The sequence below is a fragment of the Platichthys flesus genome, chromosome 11, assembly GCF_949316205.1.
Source record: "Platichthys flesus chromosome 11, fPlaFle2.1, whole genome shotgun sequence".
In the NCBI taxonomy this organism is placed as follows: Eukaryota; Metazoa; Chordata; class Actinopteri; order Pleuronectiformes; family Pleuronectidae; genus Platichthys; species Platichthys flesus.
Window position 1 is genome coordinate 22155948 of NC_084955.1, and position 17754 is coordinate 22173701.

General features: G+C 45.3%; 1 protein-coding gene across 1 annotated transcript in view; it reads left to right on the forward strand.

Moving 5' to 3' along the window:
- The window catches only part of gabbr1a (gamma-aminobutyric acid (GABA) B receptor, 1a), a 65486-nt gene that overhangs the window by 21726 nt on the left and 26006 nt on the right, over nt 1-17754 (forward strand). The window contains exons 8-12 of the mRNA XM_062400237.1: nt 6407-6541; nt 11372-11542; nt 13277-13378; nt 13669-13734; nt 13963-14154. Of these exons, the coding sequence (XP_062256221.1) occupies nt 6407-6541; nt 11372-11542; nt 13277-13378; nt 13669-13734; nt 13963-14154 (666 nt within the window). The remainder of the gene's footprint in view (nt 1-6406; nt 6542-11371; nt 11543-13276; nt 13379-13668; nt 13735-13962; nt 14155-17754) is intronic.

Sequence of the window (17754 nt, forward strand, 5' to 3'; positions counted from 1 at the left end):
GCAAATGCATACGGCTGATAAAACAGTGCATGTGTGTGTGTGTTTGCATTCTGCTTTGCACACACCTTGTTCTTTGCAATCAAATGCTAAACAGATCAAGTGTGTGAGTGAGTATATATCTGTTTGTGTGTGTGTGTGTGCATCCTCTGATTACAAGTGTAGTGAAGCAGGCAGCTGCAGATGTAGCTGCCACAAAAATAAAGATAAAGCAATTGCATGAACAGATTTCATAGGAATTGGAAAAACATGGCTCCTCGTGCTTCAGGAGTCAGTGGCGCCTCCGGCTCGAGGAATAGATCCTTTGAATGGAGCAGCTGAAATAGGCTGGTGTAGCATTGTCTGAGTGTTTGGTTAATTCCTTGAATTAAGTCAAGGGGGGGAATTTATTTCTCTTGCTCTTCGTACATTGGGTTTGGAAAGAGTTTTTTTTTTTCTTCTTCTGCCTCCCGAATGTTTGTCACCTGGCTGGAATAGTAATGAAGATATTACCCACCGAGAGGCAGGAAAGCAATTATGAGAAAAGGGGATTAATTAGCTCTGATATTTACATCTAGTTATTACAAGGTGTTTGGTCAGAGAGCGGATCACCTTGTAAGCAAATCCCTTTGTTTAACCGAGAGATGAAGACGAGGGCGTAACTGGCCCTTTGTTTGCTCACAGTTTAAGATCAAGGCTGGAGAAGTGTAATTATGCAGCGTCCTTGACTTGAATTTGTGATCATGGACTTGGGAACTTTTATTGCGTCTTCAAAGCACTAATGACGGTGTCGAATGCAAGACGTGCCTCCAAGTTTGACTCGGATTTGGCAATCAGGTGCCTGAATACACACACACAGACACACACACACACATAAACACACCAGTCTGTGACCAATAAGGCTGGGAGTATCAAGCGATGTCCTCTGCTTGTTCAACATCATACAATATTCATGAAGCTCAACACTTAATCCCAGCCCGTCCTTTTAAGGGATGCAGATACCCTGTGGTAGCAGACGGCTTGTTTCTTTGGCTATTCTGGCGACAGCATCAGACTATTTACAGCCTTCTGAGATCCACACACAAGGAGACACATGCACACACACACTCACACACACACACACACACACACACACTCTCTCCTCGCGCAGGCCGTTGCCATGGATATATCAAAGCCGAGACTGCAAACTTTGATCAATTATTAACAGTGATGGAGAGTGAGACAGTGCAGATACAGTACAGAGAAATGGTGAAACAAGGTCCTACCCCTCACTTCCACAGTTTATTTTAATTGGCAGCCATGACACAATTCTCCCTCCACTGTGGCGTAACCGGTGCGCACTGGTTCTCGTGCATGTTCACTGGCGTACACGCCTGAGGTGAGGTGCCAGACATAATTATGCAGGAAATTAGGCGAAATAGCTGCGGATGCTCTGGGATTCGACACACAGGCTTCTCCCCAGACCCTCATCCTATCACACTCCTTTTGTATCATCTTCCAATCTGAGCTGTAATTACAGAGGGTGCTATAACAAGCCAGCGTTCACCACCGTTTCTCCTGTCCAGGGAACCACGAGTTTCTGCCACAGGTTATCGCAAATAGATTGGCACGTTAACGCAGACACTGATATTAGCTCAGAGATTTTTAGCACCAAGGACAGCGACAGCAGTGCCGCCGTTATGTCATGTAACTGTACGTGCTGTGTGCTGCATGGCTGTGCACACACACCCCTACCGATACATGTGTGCGTGTCAGTAAATGTGAATGTGTGAGGAGGGCATGAGGGCCGTCAATCCCGGCCTTCTCATGAGACAGGGAGGGCTCGGAATGAAAGTGGAAGCGGTGACGACCCCGGAGGGTTGCAGGAGACAGACCTCCATGAAAAGCAGCCATTCCTCAGCCTTTATTGCGGAGCTGCCAACACCTATGTCTGTGTGTTTTTTCATCAGGGAGCCTGTGTGCCTTCACACCTCTCGCAGCAGCGTGTTCCCGTTTTAATACCAGAGGTTTTATTTCTTATCGGCTCATAGAAACACTGAATGATTGAAAAGTTCAAGAATAGACCATTGAATATCTGATGCCCTTCTGCAATTGTGCTCAGGCATAGATCCCGATCATTATATACCATTACAGACGGATTCATGTTAACATTGCTGTGGAGAGGAGATTGAACAGGTAATAGTGAGGTAAACGAGCTGAATTTATGACTTGAAAAAGACTAAAGTCAAGCCCAAACTTCTCCTTTTCTGCTCCCTGCTATATTAGCAACGAGGGATTTTAGAATTTAAGCTTTATTTTACTGCCATCTGCCACTATCTTGCAAATTTCACGTATTAAACTCAGAGATCTGAAGGCAGCGGATTTTACACGACTGCGAAGGGGAACCTTCTTCTTCAATCAGGGGCCATTTCAGTTTTATTACACCCTCCGAGGGCCATATCAATTATTGAACACATATATCACATTAACCTCTAGTGCAATTGCTGGAACTGCTTCTATTTAGCGAAGTGTCTGATGTCAGATGGTAGTGATGATGATGATGCCTACTCGTAGCACTTCTCCCCTCGTACCAAACTCTGCAGAAATCCCTCACAGGAAGGTGGCTGCTTGGTGAAGGCTGGTGAGGAAAATGAAGTTCTGTGTTTGATTTCCTTTTTATCTAGTGCCAGGAAAACTGCCAGAAACAAAAAGGCTCTTTCTTAAACTCTCCCTCTCAATGTGGTTTCTGTTTCCTGGCTAATAGCCGAGTCACCACAAAACATGCCTGAAACACATTGTCTCTGACAGAGTCCCATCTTGTGAAGGCTGCTCATTGGGCGCCAAAGGATGTTAACCTAGAGCAATATCGCACATCGTTTTTTTAATTTCTTGAGAGTTGCAATGACGCTCGTCAGTGAGGTCATGTCATGACCAGAAGGGGGCGCCATGAGGGAAACATTCCAAAAGCTCCTGTTAAAGGTTTTATTATTTAAGATGGTGACTCCCTATTCATCGGAATTCTGAAGAGAGCAACTCAAATCCTTGAACAGGACCTTTTAGTTCTGTAGATCTCACATAAACAATTATTATATTATATATCTATATAATTATATTATATATGAATTGTCTCACAAGTTGGACCATACAGATCTTCTCTATGGTCTCTCCCTGTTATATGGGCTTTTTAAAGTGATCTCCGTCCACCATGATTGCATTTGCCACTGGTGTACCATCCAATAAAACCCATTATACATCAGCTTAAGTTCCTAAATTCGATTTTGTTGAATGACTAAACAAGTCAGGAGAAGATAGAGATGATAGCTCCTTGTCTTGATTAAAATACCCAAACAACCTCCACAAGGTCAGAGTCTGCACTTTTTAATTTCATTCCCAATTCTACCCATTTGCGAGCAGCGATTAATTTGGAATGATTGTTGAAACAAGCCGTTAGTAAAAGCTGTGATGTTGGATGGTAACGATAGATTGATTAAATGAGTCCGAAATAATCAGCATGGGCAATAAATCAGCACCGCTCATCCGGGTTAAGTTAAAAACACTTGCAACAACAGAAAGCTAACAAGCGTCGTCTCAGCACGCAGCCGGTCGACAGCCACACGGACACAGAACACAAATAACCTTCGGGGAAAGGCAGTGTTTAAAATGTCCTGTCTGTCAATCTGCATCACCGTCAGACCACAGCAGAGCCAGCCGTTAGTTTTATGAAGAGAAAGCAGCCAGGTTAACAATCAGCCACTGATTTTACCCAGAACAACCAAATAGGAGGAAGTGATCTGTAAAGTCAGCCGGTGGTTGATTGGGAGGAAAACCTGCCGCCAGCTCGACCCCGACACGGCACAAGGTCGCCCTCGTTCCTTTGCAACGTCAATATTGTGAGGCTGCTTTCCCAGTCAGTAATAATACTATTAACCCAGTGAATCGAGAACGATCAGCTGTGCAGGGACCTGGACCCGGCGAGTCATTTTACAGGCATGCTCTCCTAACCTCTAATTACCGACAGTAATCAGCTTAGGGCAACATTTTAAATGACAAGCAAACAAGGTTTATGTACAGATTTTCTATTGTCGTTGGTCAGCGAGTGCAAAGATCTAAACGGTTTCCGAGAACAGGCTCTGCTGCTTGTGTTGGTGATGAAGTGGCAGCTGTCGGGGAAAGTAGTTGAATCCAATGTCCCTGCAAACGTTGAATGGTAAATTGTTTTGTATTTATAAAGCGCTTTTCTAGTCTTGCTGACCACTCAAAGCACTTTACAGTACAGTTTTACATTCACCCAATCACACACACATTCATACAGTGCATCTATTCGCAGCACTTTGTTGTTCTATCGGGGGCCATCCGGGGTTCAGCATCTTGCCCAAGGACACTTCGGCTTGCAGATGGGTCAGACTGGGGATCGAACTGCCGACCTTCAGGTTGGAGGACGACCACTCTACCCCTCAGCCACAGCCGCCGTTTACATACTTAACCACTGTTGGCTTGAATACTTCACTGGTGTTCATGTTTCAGGAGTGTTTCTTCTGATTGGTAGTGTGATGGAGAGACAGACAGGCAGTAAACATGTCACATGACACAAGGTGAAGCTAGACAATGCTCTTTAATTTGATCACTCTGTTTAGGGAGCCAATGAGCAGTTAGAGGCTCAAGGTTGTTTTAAAGGAGACACATTGTGCTCATATTCAGGTTCATATTTTTAAATTATTGTCCGTTTATTTATTATCTGTCCTTTGCTGCAGCTCCTCTTTTCAGCCTCTGTCTGAAACTCTTGGTTTTGGCACCTGTCTCTTTAAGGCCCCCTCCCGATAAAGCCTTCTCTGCTCTGATTGGCCAGCTAAGGCAAGATTTCAGACTAAGGATTTTTATAACACATTGCAGATGACAGATGTTGCCATGAACAGGCTTCCGGTTGACGCTCGGTCACAGAGTTACGTGGAAACAAGGTTCACTAACCGGTTATTTCTGGATCTTCAGGAGCAGTGTTTTCTGCGGGGGAGACTTTGAGACCTTTGACCTTCACAGAAAACCTTGATAACACGCGAGAGGAAAGAAACATTGTAAAAAAAAGCACCACACGTCTCCGTTAACACGAACAGGAACACAGGTTTAGTCGACAGTTTACCCGTGTCATGGTTTTATTTATGCACCTTGGATCTACCCCTGTGTGTGAAAGGGGCTTAATAAATGAAATTGTCTTGCCTTGACATGTGCTGTGAGCCTGGTACTCCACATTGATCACGGTGATGACACGCACAGTTTAGAGGAACATGTCTGACCCGGTGAATCAAAGCACAATAAATCTCATTTTATCTCATTTAGGCAGTTTTTCTCACTTTGATTGGAACAAAACAATTTAATCAAGTGCGCCTGCTCTGCTTTAACAGGCCTCGGATTTTAATTATCTGAGTGCATGTACGCGTCCCGACTTTTTGCTGCAATGACATGACACCACTGTTATTCTGCCCAATCCAGAGGTAATGGAAAACACATCAATCAATATGAAGCTGGGCTGTTCCACTCGGCCCTCGTCCTGAGTGGTGATTACCTGTTCAGAGAAATCACTGGGCTGCCTCAAAGAGACAATTTGGCTATTGAGACAAACATCCCAATTAGGAGCAATATTCGCCCGCTGCCATCATCTGCCTCGGTACGATTGTTTGTGACACTCATCTGGAGAGGTTTTTTGTTTTTTTTTCTGAATGCGCATCTGGAAGAGGTGCCATGTCCTCTCTCCCGTGCTGAATCATTAGATGTGTCAGGCCAGTTTATCGGTGACTCTGATGAGTGGCGCGGTGGTGACGGCCTGTCGGTAATCTGGCTGACAGAGCTGTGATGGATCATTCCAGCCACACTCTCGCCACCTAGACATCCTGCAGACGACTTTATTGGAGGGTTGAAAAGACTTGTGATGGCTGCCCGTCATGGTCAGCGAGCTCCTCTCTTGTGACTGTGCGTGCTTTGCGTTTTGACGATGCACCGCGGATGTGTGGATGTGAATAATTTCTTTCATTCTTCTTCTCCTCCCCTCTTGTCACATTTGCATCTGCTTGTTTGCTGCTCCCTGCTATTTCTGGGCCATTTCCCGTTGCTTTATCTTGACCCCGTCGCTGTTGTTTTGTTCCATTTCCCCGACTCGAACTTCTCCAGTTCTCCTCGCATTTGCATTGACCTTTTTGCCGCTCCTTGCTACTTCTGTGTCATTTCCCTTCTCTTTATCTGCTGTCTCTCTCCATTGCTTATTTGTTTCTCGCTTCTCCTCGCCCATCTGTCTGCCTCGCTCTTATCTCTTCCATTTTCTCCTGCATGCGCGTCTGTCTCTCGCCCCGTTTTCCCCTCTATCTCCAACGACCTCAATTCATTTCTCTTCCTTATTATTGATCCTCCCATCCATCTGTTCATCTGGCCGCCCATTAATCATTCTCTCATTTTGTCCCCGCAGTGTGACCCAGGGGAAGCGACCAAGTTGCTGTATGACCTTCTGTACACCGAGCCCATCAAGATAGTCCTGATGCCCGGCTGCAGCGGCGTCTCCACGCTGGTCGCCGAAGCCGCTCGCATGTGGAACCTCATCGTGGTGGGTGGATTTTACTGTTTTTACCCATGTGCACGCCTTCAGGACACGCTTCAGCCTCCAGTCATTTCAAGCCAGAGTTTATTTTGATTTTTTATATCGGTGAACTGGAGGCTCGGAGGGAGAGACGTGAGGCGTGAGCTGCAATCTACGTCAAAATTCTTACTCCCTCATAACTCAATCCTGAGCGCAGACATGGTCCACTTATTTTTAGATTTACACCTCTGTAATAAATCAATTTCTCTGATGTCCATCAAAAATAAGACTACCCGGGTTGCACTATACTAGTGGGTAGCAGGCGCCTTACCAAAAATTTACTGAGTTGGCTGGTGCTGATTTGGTGAAATGGATTCACATGCAGGCAAGAAATAGATAGTTCTGGATTTATAGGTTGAGATTTGGAGATGCATTATCTGAGTCTGACACAATCCGAACCGCTGGAGCTGCAGAAACATATAATGAATGGGCTTCCTCGCATTGAGAAATGAAATTTAAAAATGTAACATAAACACGTCTTTCGCTTTGTCCCTGTTGCCCCCACAGAACTCTCTGCTGTCGGGGCCGTTCCTCCAGTGGAAAGTCGTTTCAATTACTCTAATCTACAGCAAGGTCTCGGGATTCACCTCCACTGTATTTAGGCTGGCTCATAAATCTCTGAGATAAATATTTCAACACCTGAAACACGTTAAAAAAAACCAGAACCATCTGCATTGCTACACGCCATTAGGGCTAAATGAGTCGTCGGAGCAGCGAAGGACACGCGAGCAAACAGGAGGAGACGAGCTGAGGACACATCTGGGTGTTGACTGGGTGACAAATTTAACAATCGTTAAGCGACACGATACAACACACGACCCATTCTGCTGCAAGTTGAATACACAAGCAATGAAAAGCAACCGAGCTTAATAAACTGTTGTACTGTAAACGCTCCGTCAGAAGGGTAATCAGATTAAAGCTGTGTCCCAATTCAGGAGCCACGTCCTCCCGAGGATCTCGGCTTTAGAAGGCGACACGTTCGTCTTTGCCTTCTTAGACCAAGTAGATGCGAAGGCCAAACTGAAATGAAATGGTCTGGACTCAGGAGGACTTTCTATTACATCAGTTTGAGTGGCTGCACTTACTGCACCTCACCCCCCCCCCCACCCCCCCCGCACAGCTTGATTTTTTAGCTTCGTCACGTCATAAAAAAATAAACGCTCTCCTCTCAAGTCATGTAGAAATTAAAAGGCACAGCAGTAAGCCTCTGATTTTTAGGGAAAATAAAAAGGGTAAATTAAGCATCTCTCTCAACTTAATTAATTTGCACTTAACCATCTCAACCAATTTTCTGACTCACTTCTCACTGTTTATCCTCCCTCCTCTCCCCCCCCCCACCCCCTGGACTCCGGTTGAAATGTTATTCAGAATTCACAGATGGGATTGGCTGAGTGGCGTCACACTAGAGGATTTACAACGCATGACATTGGACTGCGGGTTTCCCGGGTCGTTGAACCGGTGCCGTAAAGGCTAGAGAAGCTGCACCAGTTCAAATACATTTGTTAAAAAGATGTGTCATGAGGATTTATCAGTAATAGGTCTTTGGTCTGTTTCCGGATCAGGACCACAGTCGGCCCGTCAGTGACCTCTGCCCAAGGTTAAGCGTTTAAAACATCTTAAACCCGACACTACATTTTTCCATAAAACCTGTTGCTGTCTTTCACTACACTATTTCCTCTACATTTAATATATTTGTGGGACTTTGAGTCCAAAGTGGCTTAGTGAAAGCACTGATCCTCTGAAGGGAACGGGAGCTAGATGCCAAACAAACAGCAGCGAGGATAGAGTCGTCCTATTTCTCAATCTCTGGTGGATTTCTGTTCTGTGGCTCAGAGAGAGATATGAAATCTTCAGCTCAGTTTGTGAGAGAGAGAATCAGACCTCAGCTCTGTTCGGTGTTAAATGTGCAGTGGTGTTGACATCCATCGAAGTGATGATCTCTGGTCCTTATCGTAATTATTCTAAGCTCCCAAAATCAATGCTGTAGTTATTCATTGATTTTAAGATCCTTAAATAAGCTCCTTTAATTAGTGACGAGGCAGTTTCACAATATCGCATAGACAGCTACGACAAGATATACAGTGAGACCTCCCATGCTGCCTGATGATACTTAAACACATGTCAGATCTATATATCGGCAGGAGAACTGATGCTCGAATCTGCTGCAGATATTTCTTCGGACATGTTTTTGTTTTTTTATGTCTCCATCAGTCAGTTTGTGTTGTTTATTCCGCCAGTGTCTCCTCCTGATCGGCCTCGCTGTCACTCACAGTGCTCTGCTTATTAGCTTTGTCCTATAATTGAAGTTTTATTCAGAGATTAGTCATGGAGAACAATCAGTTGTAGTGGTTGGCACCTGCCCCTCTTTCCCATTTCTCTTTGTCACTCATTCTCTCCCCATCATTAAAAAACTCTCTCCCACCTCTTGACTCTGCCTTCCTCACTCCTCTCTGAGTTGTCGCTGCCTGGAGCTGGTCTGCTCTATTTCAGCCCCTCTCTCTTCCTTCCTTCCCTCTTTCCATCTCTTCTGTCTTTCTCACCCACTCTTCATTTCCGCTCTTGCTCCTTCAACTCGAGCAGTCGATTCTCCCCGTGCACACACAAAGGGATCTGTCTCTCTTTACTACACGCCACCACTGGCACAACCTCCTAACCGCCACACTCAATTATTTCTGTATGCGTTCTGCCTTCAGGAGCCTCCTCGCATGTCAAGCAGCCTCCTCACAGCGCCGGGGAGGCGAAAGCAAACCTCCATTTCTGGACGCTGATCAAGAAGGGGCTCTTAATTTAATCCCCCATCTCCTTTTGTAAAAGCACTGTAGGCCACAGTCCTGCATTGATCCGCTACTACAAGGACATGGGAGAACTGACGAGCTGACAATCCAGAGATATTGTTTGTGGTTTTTGGGGGAAGCTCTGATGTCTGTCGCAGGCGGCTGCTGCTGCTCGCTCTATTTCTGCCACAGCAGCTGTTTGCTCCATCTCAGTTTGTGTCACTGTTTTCGTGTGTGTTTATTTCAGTGTCGCCGTGGGGGGGGGAGAAAGCTTGTGAGTCTACGTTTGGTCAAGACATGTTGCCGAAGAAAGTCAAGCAATAGAATCAAACAATAAAATGAGTTTTCTCACTTAGCTGTGGTGTTGTTTGCCTGGTGTCTCTGAAGTCACTGCTGCAGTCGCTAGGATGGAAGGGAATGGTGTTCCAGTACTTAAAGTATTTATACGTAAGAAAATATTTATTCATATGTAAGAATATGTCTTGTATGCAGGCTATTGGTAGATGCTAGCTAGGTGGCTGCGCAGATAATTGTTTACTCCCAACTTAGTTATAGAAATACTTAGAATACCTGTGCCGCCATTTGCGATACATGCACTCGACCAATCGTGGGTCAGTCTCAGCCGTCAGTTACGCCATTTCACCTCATTCTTATAGCATCAAAAATAACTAATTAAAGCAAAACTTGCTATAATAAAGAACACTTGAACAAAGATCAGTGTGGCAGGAACTAACTGAAATGAGAGAAACCATGTAGACTACTTTGACTTTATTTTGGCCCATGTCCCATCCACTAACACGGAGTAGGCAGGGTCTACAAGCTATACTGCAGCAGACCTCCAGGGGGCAATCGAGTCATTTTGGCTTTGGTTGGGTTGCCAAAATTAATTTAGTTTGAAAAGAGCTAAATGTTCCGATATAAGAATTAGCGTTAGTGATTGTATCTACTTATCTGAGAGTTGAGGCTCGTGTGCAACGCTGCCTATCTCCCTTAGCGTTGACGTTTCATCCACCCCTGTAGAATTCCCCTGAACTCTCAGTGGCGCGCCCCGGATCAGCTGTCACTTCCTGTATGGTTTCCAATCCTTCTCACCGATGGCTCCGTCCACCTTCCTGCGTCCGGAGAGATTTGTTACCGTGGGTCCACAATGCACCTTGTTTATGACATTTGACATCTATCATCACCCCCCCCATGTGTTCACCGCTGGGAGCACGGGAGTGGAGAACATCTCAGGGCTGTGCGGGTAATGGGGATGAGATGAGAGCCGGGACGGATGAGGGGCTGTATCTGTCCGCAATGGTTCCCTAAACGCCACCTTTCTCTTTTTTTAAAGGAGACCTGTCGAGGATTTTATATCCAGGTGTCGCTGTGAAACTAATTGTTAGAGGAACATCCTTCTGCCGGTTTGTATTGGCAGTTTCCACCATCCCTCACCCCCCCCCCCCCCCCCTGCAGCTCTGGACACACACACATCTTATCAGCTTCTCCACCACAGGTGTTTTTTATGGGAATGGTGCCCGACACTTCAGATTATATACGTCCACATGAAACAAACAGACCGCCACCGTTCCAACTGTTTGCAACAACAATAATTAGGTCTTTTTTGTTTTCCTCATTTGTTTTGTATGCCAGGGAAATCCTGCCTGCAGTGTTTAAGTTTCCCTTATTGAAATTATAGAGTTTAGCGACACACCTCATAAGCGGGAGGGAAACGAGGGGGGGGGGTGGAGGGAGGGAGGGAGGGAGTGGGGGTGTGGATGAAAATGAGATCCGGGGGTTTGTTTCTCTTTGGTTCTCCGTCTTTCTGCCGTTTCTTTCTCTCATTTGCTGTTTGAACCAATTGGCATCAAAGACGGCCGTGTGCCGAGGAGGAACAACAGAGTCCTGAATTTGAATACATTTGATTGAAGTGTGTTTACTACTGATGTCTGGAAGGACCTTCAGAAGTCTGTGTTTTTCCCTTTGTTCCTCCACCCCACACCTTTCTGCTGGTGACTCTTGTTTTCCCCTTCTCGTTTCTCAGCTGTCCTACGGCTCCAGCTCACCGGCTCTGTCCAACCGGCAGCGCTTCCCCACCTTCTTCCGCACGCACCCCTCGGCCACCCTCCACAACCCCACCAGGGTGCGGCTCTTCCAGAAGTGGAAGTGGACTCGCATCGCCACCATCCAGCAAACCACCGAAGTGTTTACCTCGGTCAGTGAATCCTACTCTCCTCCATTTCACCTGAACACTGTTGCGTCTCCTCCTCTTACTTTTCTTTTCATCTCTCTCTTGCTTTTCAACACAACAACCTGTGCAGTGCGATGTAATGTTGGTTGCAGCGATGTGAACGTGCAGAAGTGACCTGCAGTAGGGACTCTGTCTGCAGAGCCCTGGAGCCACCGCTGCTGTTTATCCAAAGTTCAGTGGAGCTCGACTATACACAGAACCTGGATCTGGAGAATGATGTGTCCCCCCCCCCCCTCCCATTTTTATCTAAGAGTGTGGTCTTTCATTATTGAGAGTGGGTAAAGCACAAGCAGGGCAAATCCGAGCTCAAGCAGGGACTGTCTGAGTGCAAGTGCAGGGTTTTGAGGGGAAAGCAGCACAAAAGCTTTGCAAGAGAAGTCCTTCTATCTGTCCTCATGGCGTCAGTTGTCGTTTCCCATTATCGTGAATCCGTCCTTTTGTCGTGATCTACAACGTCACTTAGATTGATGAGTCCCAGACGCCGCTGCTACAGAGGGTGAAGCCGTAGAGACGAACTGCTGTCGAGACCTGCGAGCCACAGACGGAGATTTCTGGAGTTATGAGATGGACTGGTTCTGGACTGGTTCTGGACTGTGTTAAAGGGGAGATATTATGAAAATTCCACATTTGTAGTGCTTGTACACGTTAATTTGTGTATCTAGCATGTCCACCGTCCCAAAAACTCTGGAAAAAAACAACTCTCACGATTTGTTGTGGTTCCTCTATGTCAGAAACGATACGCTAGAGTGCGTTGAATGGGATTACGACCGAAATAAACTTCATAGTCACACCACGCCTGTGGGTGAGGGGGGGCGGGGCACTCAAAACAGGTCAATCTGAGGAGGGCTGTTCCCCCCCCCCCCGAATCTGCACCTCACCTGTTTATTCAAAGTTCAGTGAAGCTCGACTCATCACGCTGAGCCTTGAGCCGGAGAACCGGTTGCCTCTTCCGTCTACGGGCCGAACCAACACTTCAGAACCGTTAACGTCACACACCACGAGTTCGGAGCCGACAAGATGAACGGCTCCTGAGATTTGTGAGCCACGAAACAAACAGACAGAGATTCCCTGGAATTATCGGACATAGATCACTTTGTCCATGTCCCATCAGTCCTGGTGACGTTCACCGGCCTCCGTGTGTTTGTTTACAGGAGCAGCTGTGTTCTCAGCCAATCTCTGCCCAGGCGATTGATGGGGGGGGTTTTTTTTTTTGAAAGTAATTTGTTGGAATATTGGTTGTGAGAAATATTGATCAAGCAATACATCTCTCCCGGGCCCGGCGGTCGATGCCATGACACTTGGGATGGTTCCTGAGATGGAGGTTAATGATCCCGCTCTCACATTCTTTCCTCTCTCTTCTCACATTCTTCTTTTTCTTCTTTCCAGTCGTGTTCTTTGTGTTCCAAAAAAAAGAAATCTATCCTCTCCCTTGGTGCATTTCTTGTTTATCATACATCCCCACATTGTCCGGCTGCCTCTTGACATTTCTCATATGCACTTCAGATTTTTCTTTTATACCTCCCCCCCCCTCACACCTCAGACTTTGTTGCTTTTCTTTGGTGTTTTTCTATAATCTCAAGCTGCCAGGTCTCTATCTCTCTGTTCAGCCGCCTCTCTAACCACCTCTCTCCCCCCCCTCCCTCTCTCCCTCCCTCCCTCCCTGTCTGTCTCGCCTCGTCCTTCCTTTTCATCTCGCAGACGCTGGACGATCTGGAGGAGAGGACGAAGGAGGCGGGCATCGAGATCAGCGTTCGCCAGAGCTTCCTCACCGACCCGGCTGTCGCTGTCAAGAACCTCAAGGTGCTTTGATTAAAAATTCACCTCAGCTGCTGGTCGTCTCCCCCCCCCCCCCCCCACACACCTCACAGCTGCACACCATACCATTAGCAGAGAGGTGATTTGATAGAGGGAAATGAATGCGCCATGCTAATTACCAGCTCCTGAACAGCGGTAGACGTGCCGGCCTGTGAAGCAGCAGGAACCTTGGAACGCCGCTCTGCCACATCAAACCGCGCCGTCGTGAACTCCTACTGTCGCTGCTGATGAACCTGAAATATGTTTTGCTTTGTTTTTTTCATATTTCCATGCAGCGCCAGGATGCCAGGATCATTGTGGGGCTCTTTTATGAGACCGAAGCCAGAAAGGTGTTTTGTGAGGTTAGTATTTCTCCTGCTCGATTGATCCCGGCAGACTGAACCTAACTGGGTATTAGCAGAAATGAGCTCGGTAATGAGCTGTTTGAATGTCTGAATGAATTTCCTTGTTAGGCAGGGATGCAACACATCTCGGGGAATTATTCTCCTCATGCTTATTTATCACTCTCCCCCCCCCCCTCTCTTCCACCTCCCTCTCTCTCTCCCTCCCTCTCTCCCTCCCTGCTGCAGGTGTTCAAGGAGAAGCTCTACGGGAAGAAGTATGTTTGGTTCCTGATTGGCTGGTACGCAGACAACTGGTTCAAGATCAAAGACCCGGCGATAAACTGCACAGTGGAGAACATGACGGAGGCCGTGGAGGGACACGTGACCACCGAGATCGTCATGTTGAACCCCGAGACCGTCCGCGGCGTCTCCAACATGGTGGGAACACGTAAAACACTGTCTCGTCATCACAGTAATCCTCACACTCAAGAGAAATTAAATCATACTAGATCTCAGTAGGAAGGAATTAACTCTACCAGCATGAAACAACAACCGCTGGTGTTTAATTCACAGATAATTATTCACAATTATGATATTGAGTAAATGAGTGAAAGTAGCCATAATTCAATAATTCTTACAGCACTTAGGTCCAAGGCAGGAGCTTAATGAGTTTCTAATGACACGGACCAGAGCGCACGTGTACTTTGTCATGAAAGTAGCGACAGATAAGAAATGGAGTTCAGAGTTTTATTTCCAAAAGTTCTAATACACAGGGGGACCTCGCACATGTTGTCAAAACCAATCAGAAGATAAATGATAATTATAAATGATGATAATTAATAAAAATAAATGGAAAATATTGCAGAAATCAACCCAGCCAACATCTCAGTCTACCCCATTAACTGATGATAATTGAAAACGACACTCAAGAAAGTCTTTGGTTTGCTCCAATTATCACCTTTACTTGATGCCTGCGTGCAGCCAGAAGGTGTAAAGAGAAAAGGGACTTAAGTGTGAATGTGATGCTAATTATGTACCAGAGTATATTGAGTGAAAACAACAACTTCTAAACAACGACATCAATAAGTTTTACTGACGTCTCTCCCTCTGCTGCCTCCATGACCTGGATATTTACGGGTTTGAAATGAAATACCTTGACAGCTATCGGATCCATGTCATGATATTTGGTATCATGGTCAACATCACATGAACATTTAAATTTGGTTTAAAAAATTAAAAATTAAATATCTTCATTAGCTTCACTCCCCTACTGCACTTTTCTTTAGAGCTAATTGGTAAATATTATCATACAACTATTTAACTGTCAGGAACATGGTGAACAATGCACCCTCCAAATGTTAGCATGTTAGCCTTCATGCTATCTGATCGCTCCTATCATCAATAAGTTAATTGTATTATTGCAGAATTTTGATAATAAGTTTAATTAATTAACTAACAATTAGAGAAAACACTGATTGCATTATATTATTATCAATATGAAACTACAGTGTGAGTGATTGCTCTGTATCTTGCTATTCTCTTGATTCAAATAACTTAAATGGAGCATATTTTTCCTCGTAGCCACATGTGACCTTATTCATATTTTGTCGGCCACTTTCTATAATTATTTATTGATGTGTGAGCTCTAAGCTCTTTGATGCCTGTCATGGTCCAGAATGTCTTTGTCCTTTAAGGGGGGGGTTTCATTGGTTTATCTGTTCTCCACTTGGAAAGATCGATCACCGTGTGCTAAATATTGACAAGTCCTAAACATTTTTAATTATTTTAAATGTCTTTGGCCATGGTTATTGTTTAGTTAAAGTGATATTGCAAGCGTCCCTTATTCTAATTGTACATCTGGGAGTAGGTTTGCGTCTTTCCATTGACTTTGTAAGTAATTGTCCTGAATCCAGAATCCACTTCAAATTGGATCTGACTGTACATTAGTCATCTTTAAAAATCAATTTAAACACTGAGGCGTCGATTCAGTTTTTTTTTTTTTCACAAATGAAAACAAATGATAATGAGCCCTATAATACCATGGTGCTTTAAAACCTATCAGATAATTAGATTTGTGTGTGTGTCTATACAGCGGTGTCCACTGATTGGTCGTCAGTGGGTCATACAGTGACTGTTTGTCCTTCAGACTGTTCGGCTCTTCTTATTCAGATCAGCAACCAACGTCTTCTGTCATTGATGCAAAATAAATTGCTCCCCATGAGACGGCGTTTTCTCTCAGACGCTTGTTTAGAGCTGCGGTGATGTCACGTCTCCTCTGAAGTGCACGACCTGAATCGATATCAAGCTTCTTAGTTGTCGGACGGAGGGGGACGTAATACTTATTTCTTGAATCGGAGAATGGATTATTTGTTTTGTTTATCGGCGTCATGCTTTCTGAAAGGTTTTTCTCTATAACTCGTGTGACCTTGGTTTTCATGGCTCTCAGGTAGCGGTCGTTCCCCCCCCCCCCCCCCCCCCCCCCCCCCCCCCCCCCGCCTCTGTTCACCTTCTGTAATCCTCTTAAACCGTCTCTTCCCCTCTCCGTCTCTCCCAGTGCCCGACCTTCTCTGACTCCCCTGCTCCATCGTGGATCATCCTCTCACCCTTCTTGTTTACTCCCCCCTCCTCCTCCACTTCCTCTTTCGCCGTCTCCTCGTCCCAAACCTTCTCCACCACCCCCCCCCCCTCCACCCCTCCGACCCTCTGTCGCACTCTATCAGCAGCTGTTGTTTATATTCATGCGGCACCTGACGCTACCTGCTGATTTAGCTGTTGACGTGCGACTCAATGGACGATAAGAATTACAGCCGCCGACTCCTGCTCACGGCCCCCCGTGCATTCAAATTCAATTCCCAAAGTTTGAAATTGGCACATTTCTTACAGATGGAGGAGTCGGAGGAAAGTATCGCGTGCCAATGCCGCAGTCGCACGTTGTCAGCTAGTTTTCAGTAAGTAGTGGCTGATTTAAATGCCAAGGTGGAATTTCAATGAGATGAACGTGACATAGCTTAACTGGAGGTGTGTGTGTCTAATTGGTCCCGGAGAATCCACGGGGGACACATTCATGATTCGCAAAGGAATAATCTCCCATTGTACATTCATCCCCGCTTTCAGTGCGACGCGTTAATGTTTATTGGAGTTTCAATCACTCATAAAATATGGGAGTAAATAAATTAGGAGCCGTCACATTCGCTCTGAACCGACGTTGATGTCATAATCCCGCGTTTTCACACGATTTAATCTCCTGATTCTCAGAGGAGGCTCTGTGCATTTATTACACTCATATTGATTTTCAGTCAAAAGCTGGGAAATAATTATAATCTCCATAAGAGCTGTAAGGTCACAGTTTTTTTTCTTTGCTTTCAATTGTTAAACAGAGCGCTGTGGTTTTCCCCTAATTCACGAAACGTATCTAAAGGAATATTTGAGCAGTTCTGAAAGTTAAAATCCAGTTCATTATCTAAAGAGAGATTTTGATTAGCAGCCGTAATGTTTTTACCATTCAAGGTAGATTCATCACGAGTTACGAGCCTGTGGAAAAAGGTGATGTAATCATGTAGAAACCACAACTCAGATGATGTCAACTGCATTTTAAGAAAGTCGTGTTTTATCCATGAAGTCAAGGTGAAGTACGACACTACCCACAATCCTCAGCTGTTATAGCGACAGCTGTGATTGATGGAGCTCTCTGTTACTATGGAAATCTTTACCTCAGATGTGGAAATCATGTCTGCTGCAATCAGATCATCAGGTTGATACACAGGGTCACTACACTATACAATATATGAAATGTTATATACAAGTATACAAACTACAACACATTGCAAACCTGTATTAACGACAAAGTTAAATTCAAAAAGAACTGCGTGTGAGAGTCGTGGGAAAGCAATGGATTATGGGACACGTGGTTCTATTCCGATTTCTGATATTTTAGGCTCTGAATCAAATGTTCTTTGGTCCCGATTCATCTTGTAGCTGCTCGGCCTGGTTCCAGGTTTAAAACTCTATTCCTCATGATTTTCACAAACTTCAAGAGAG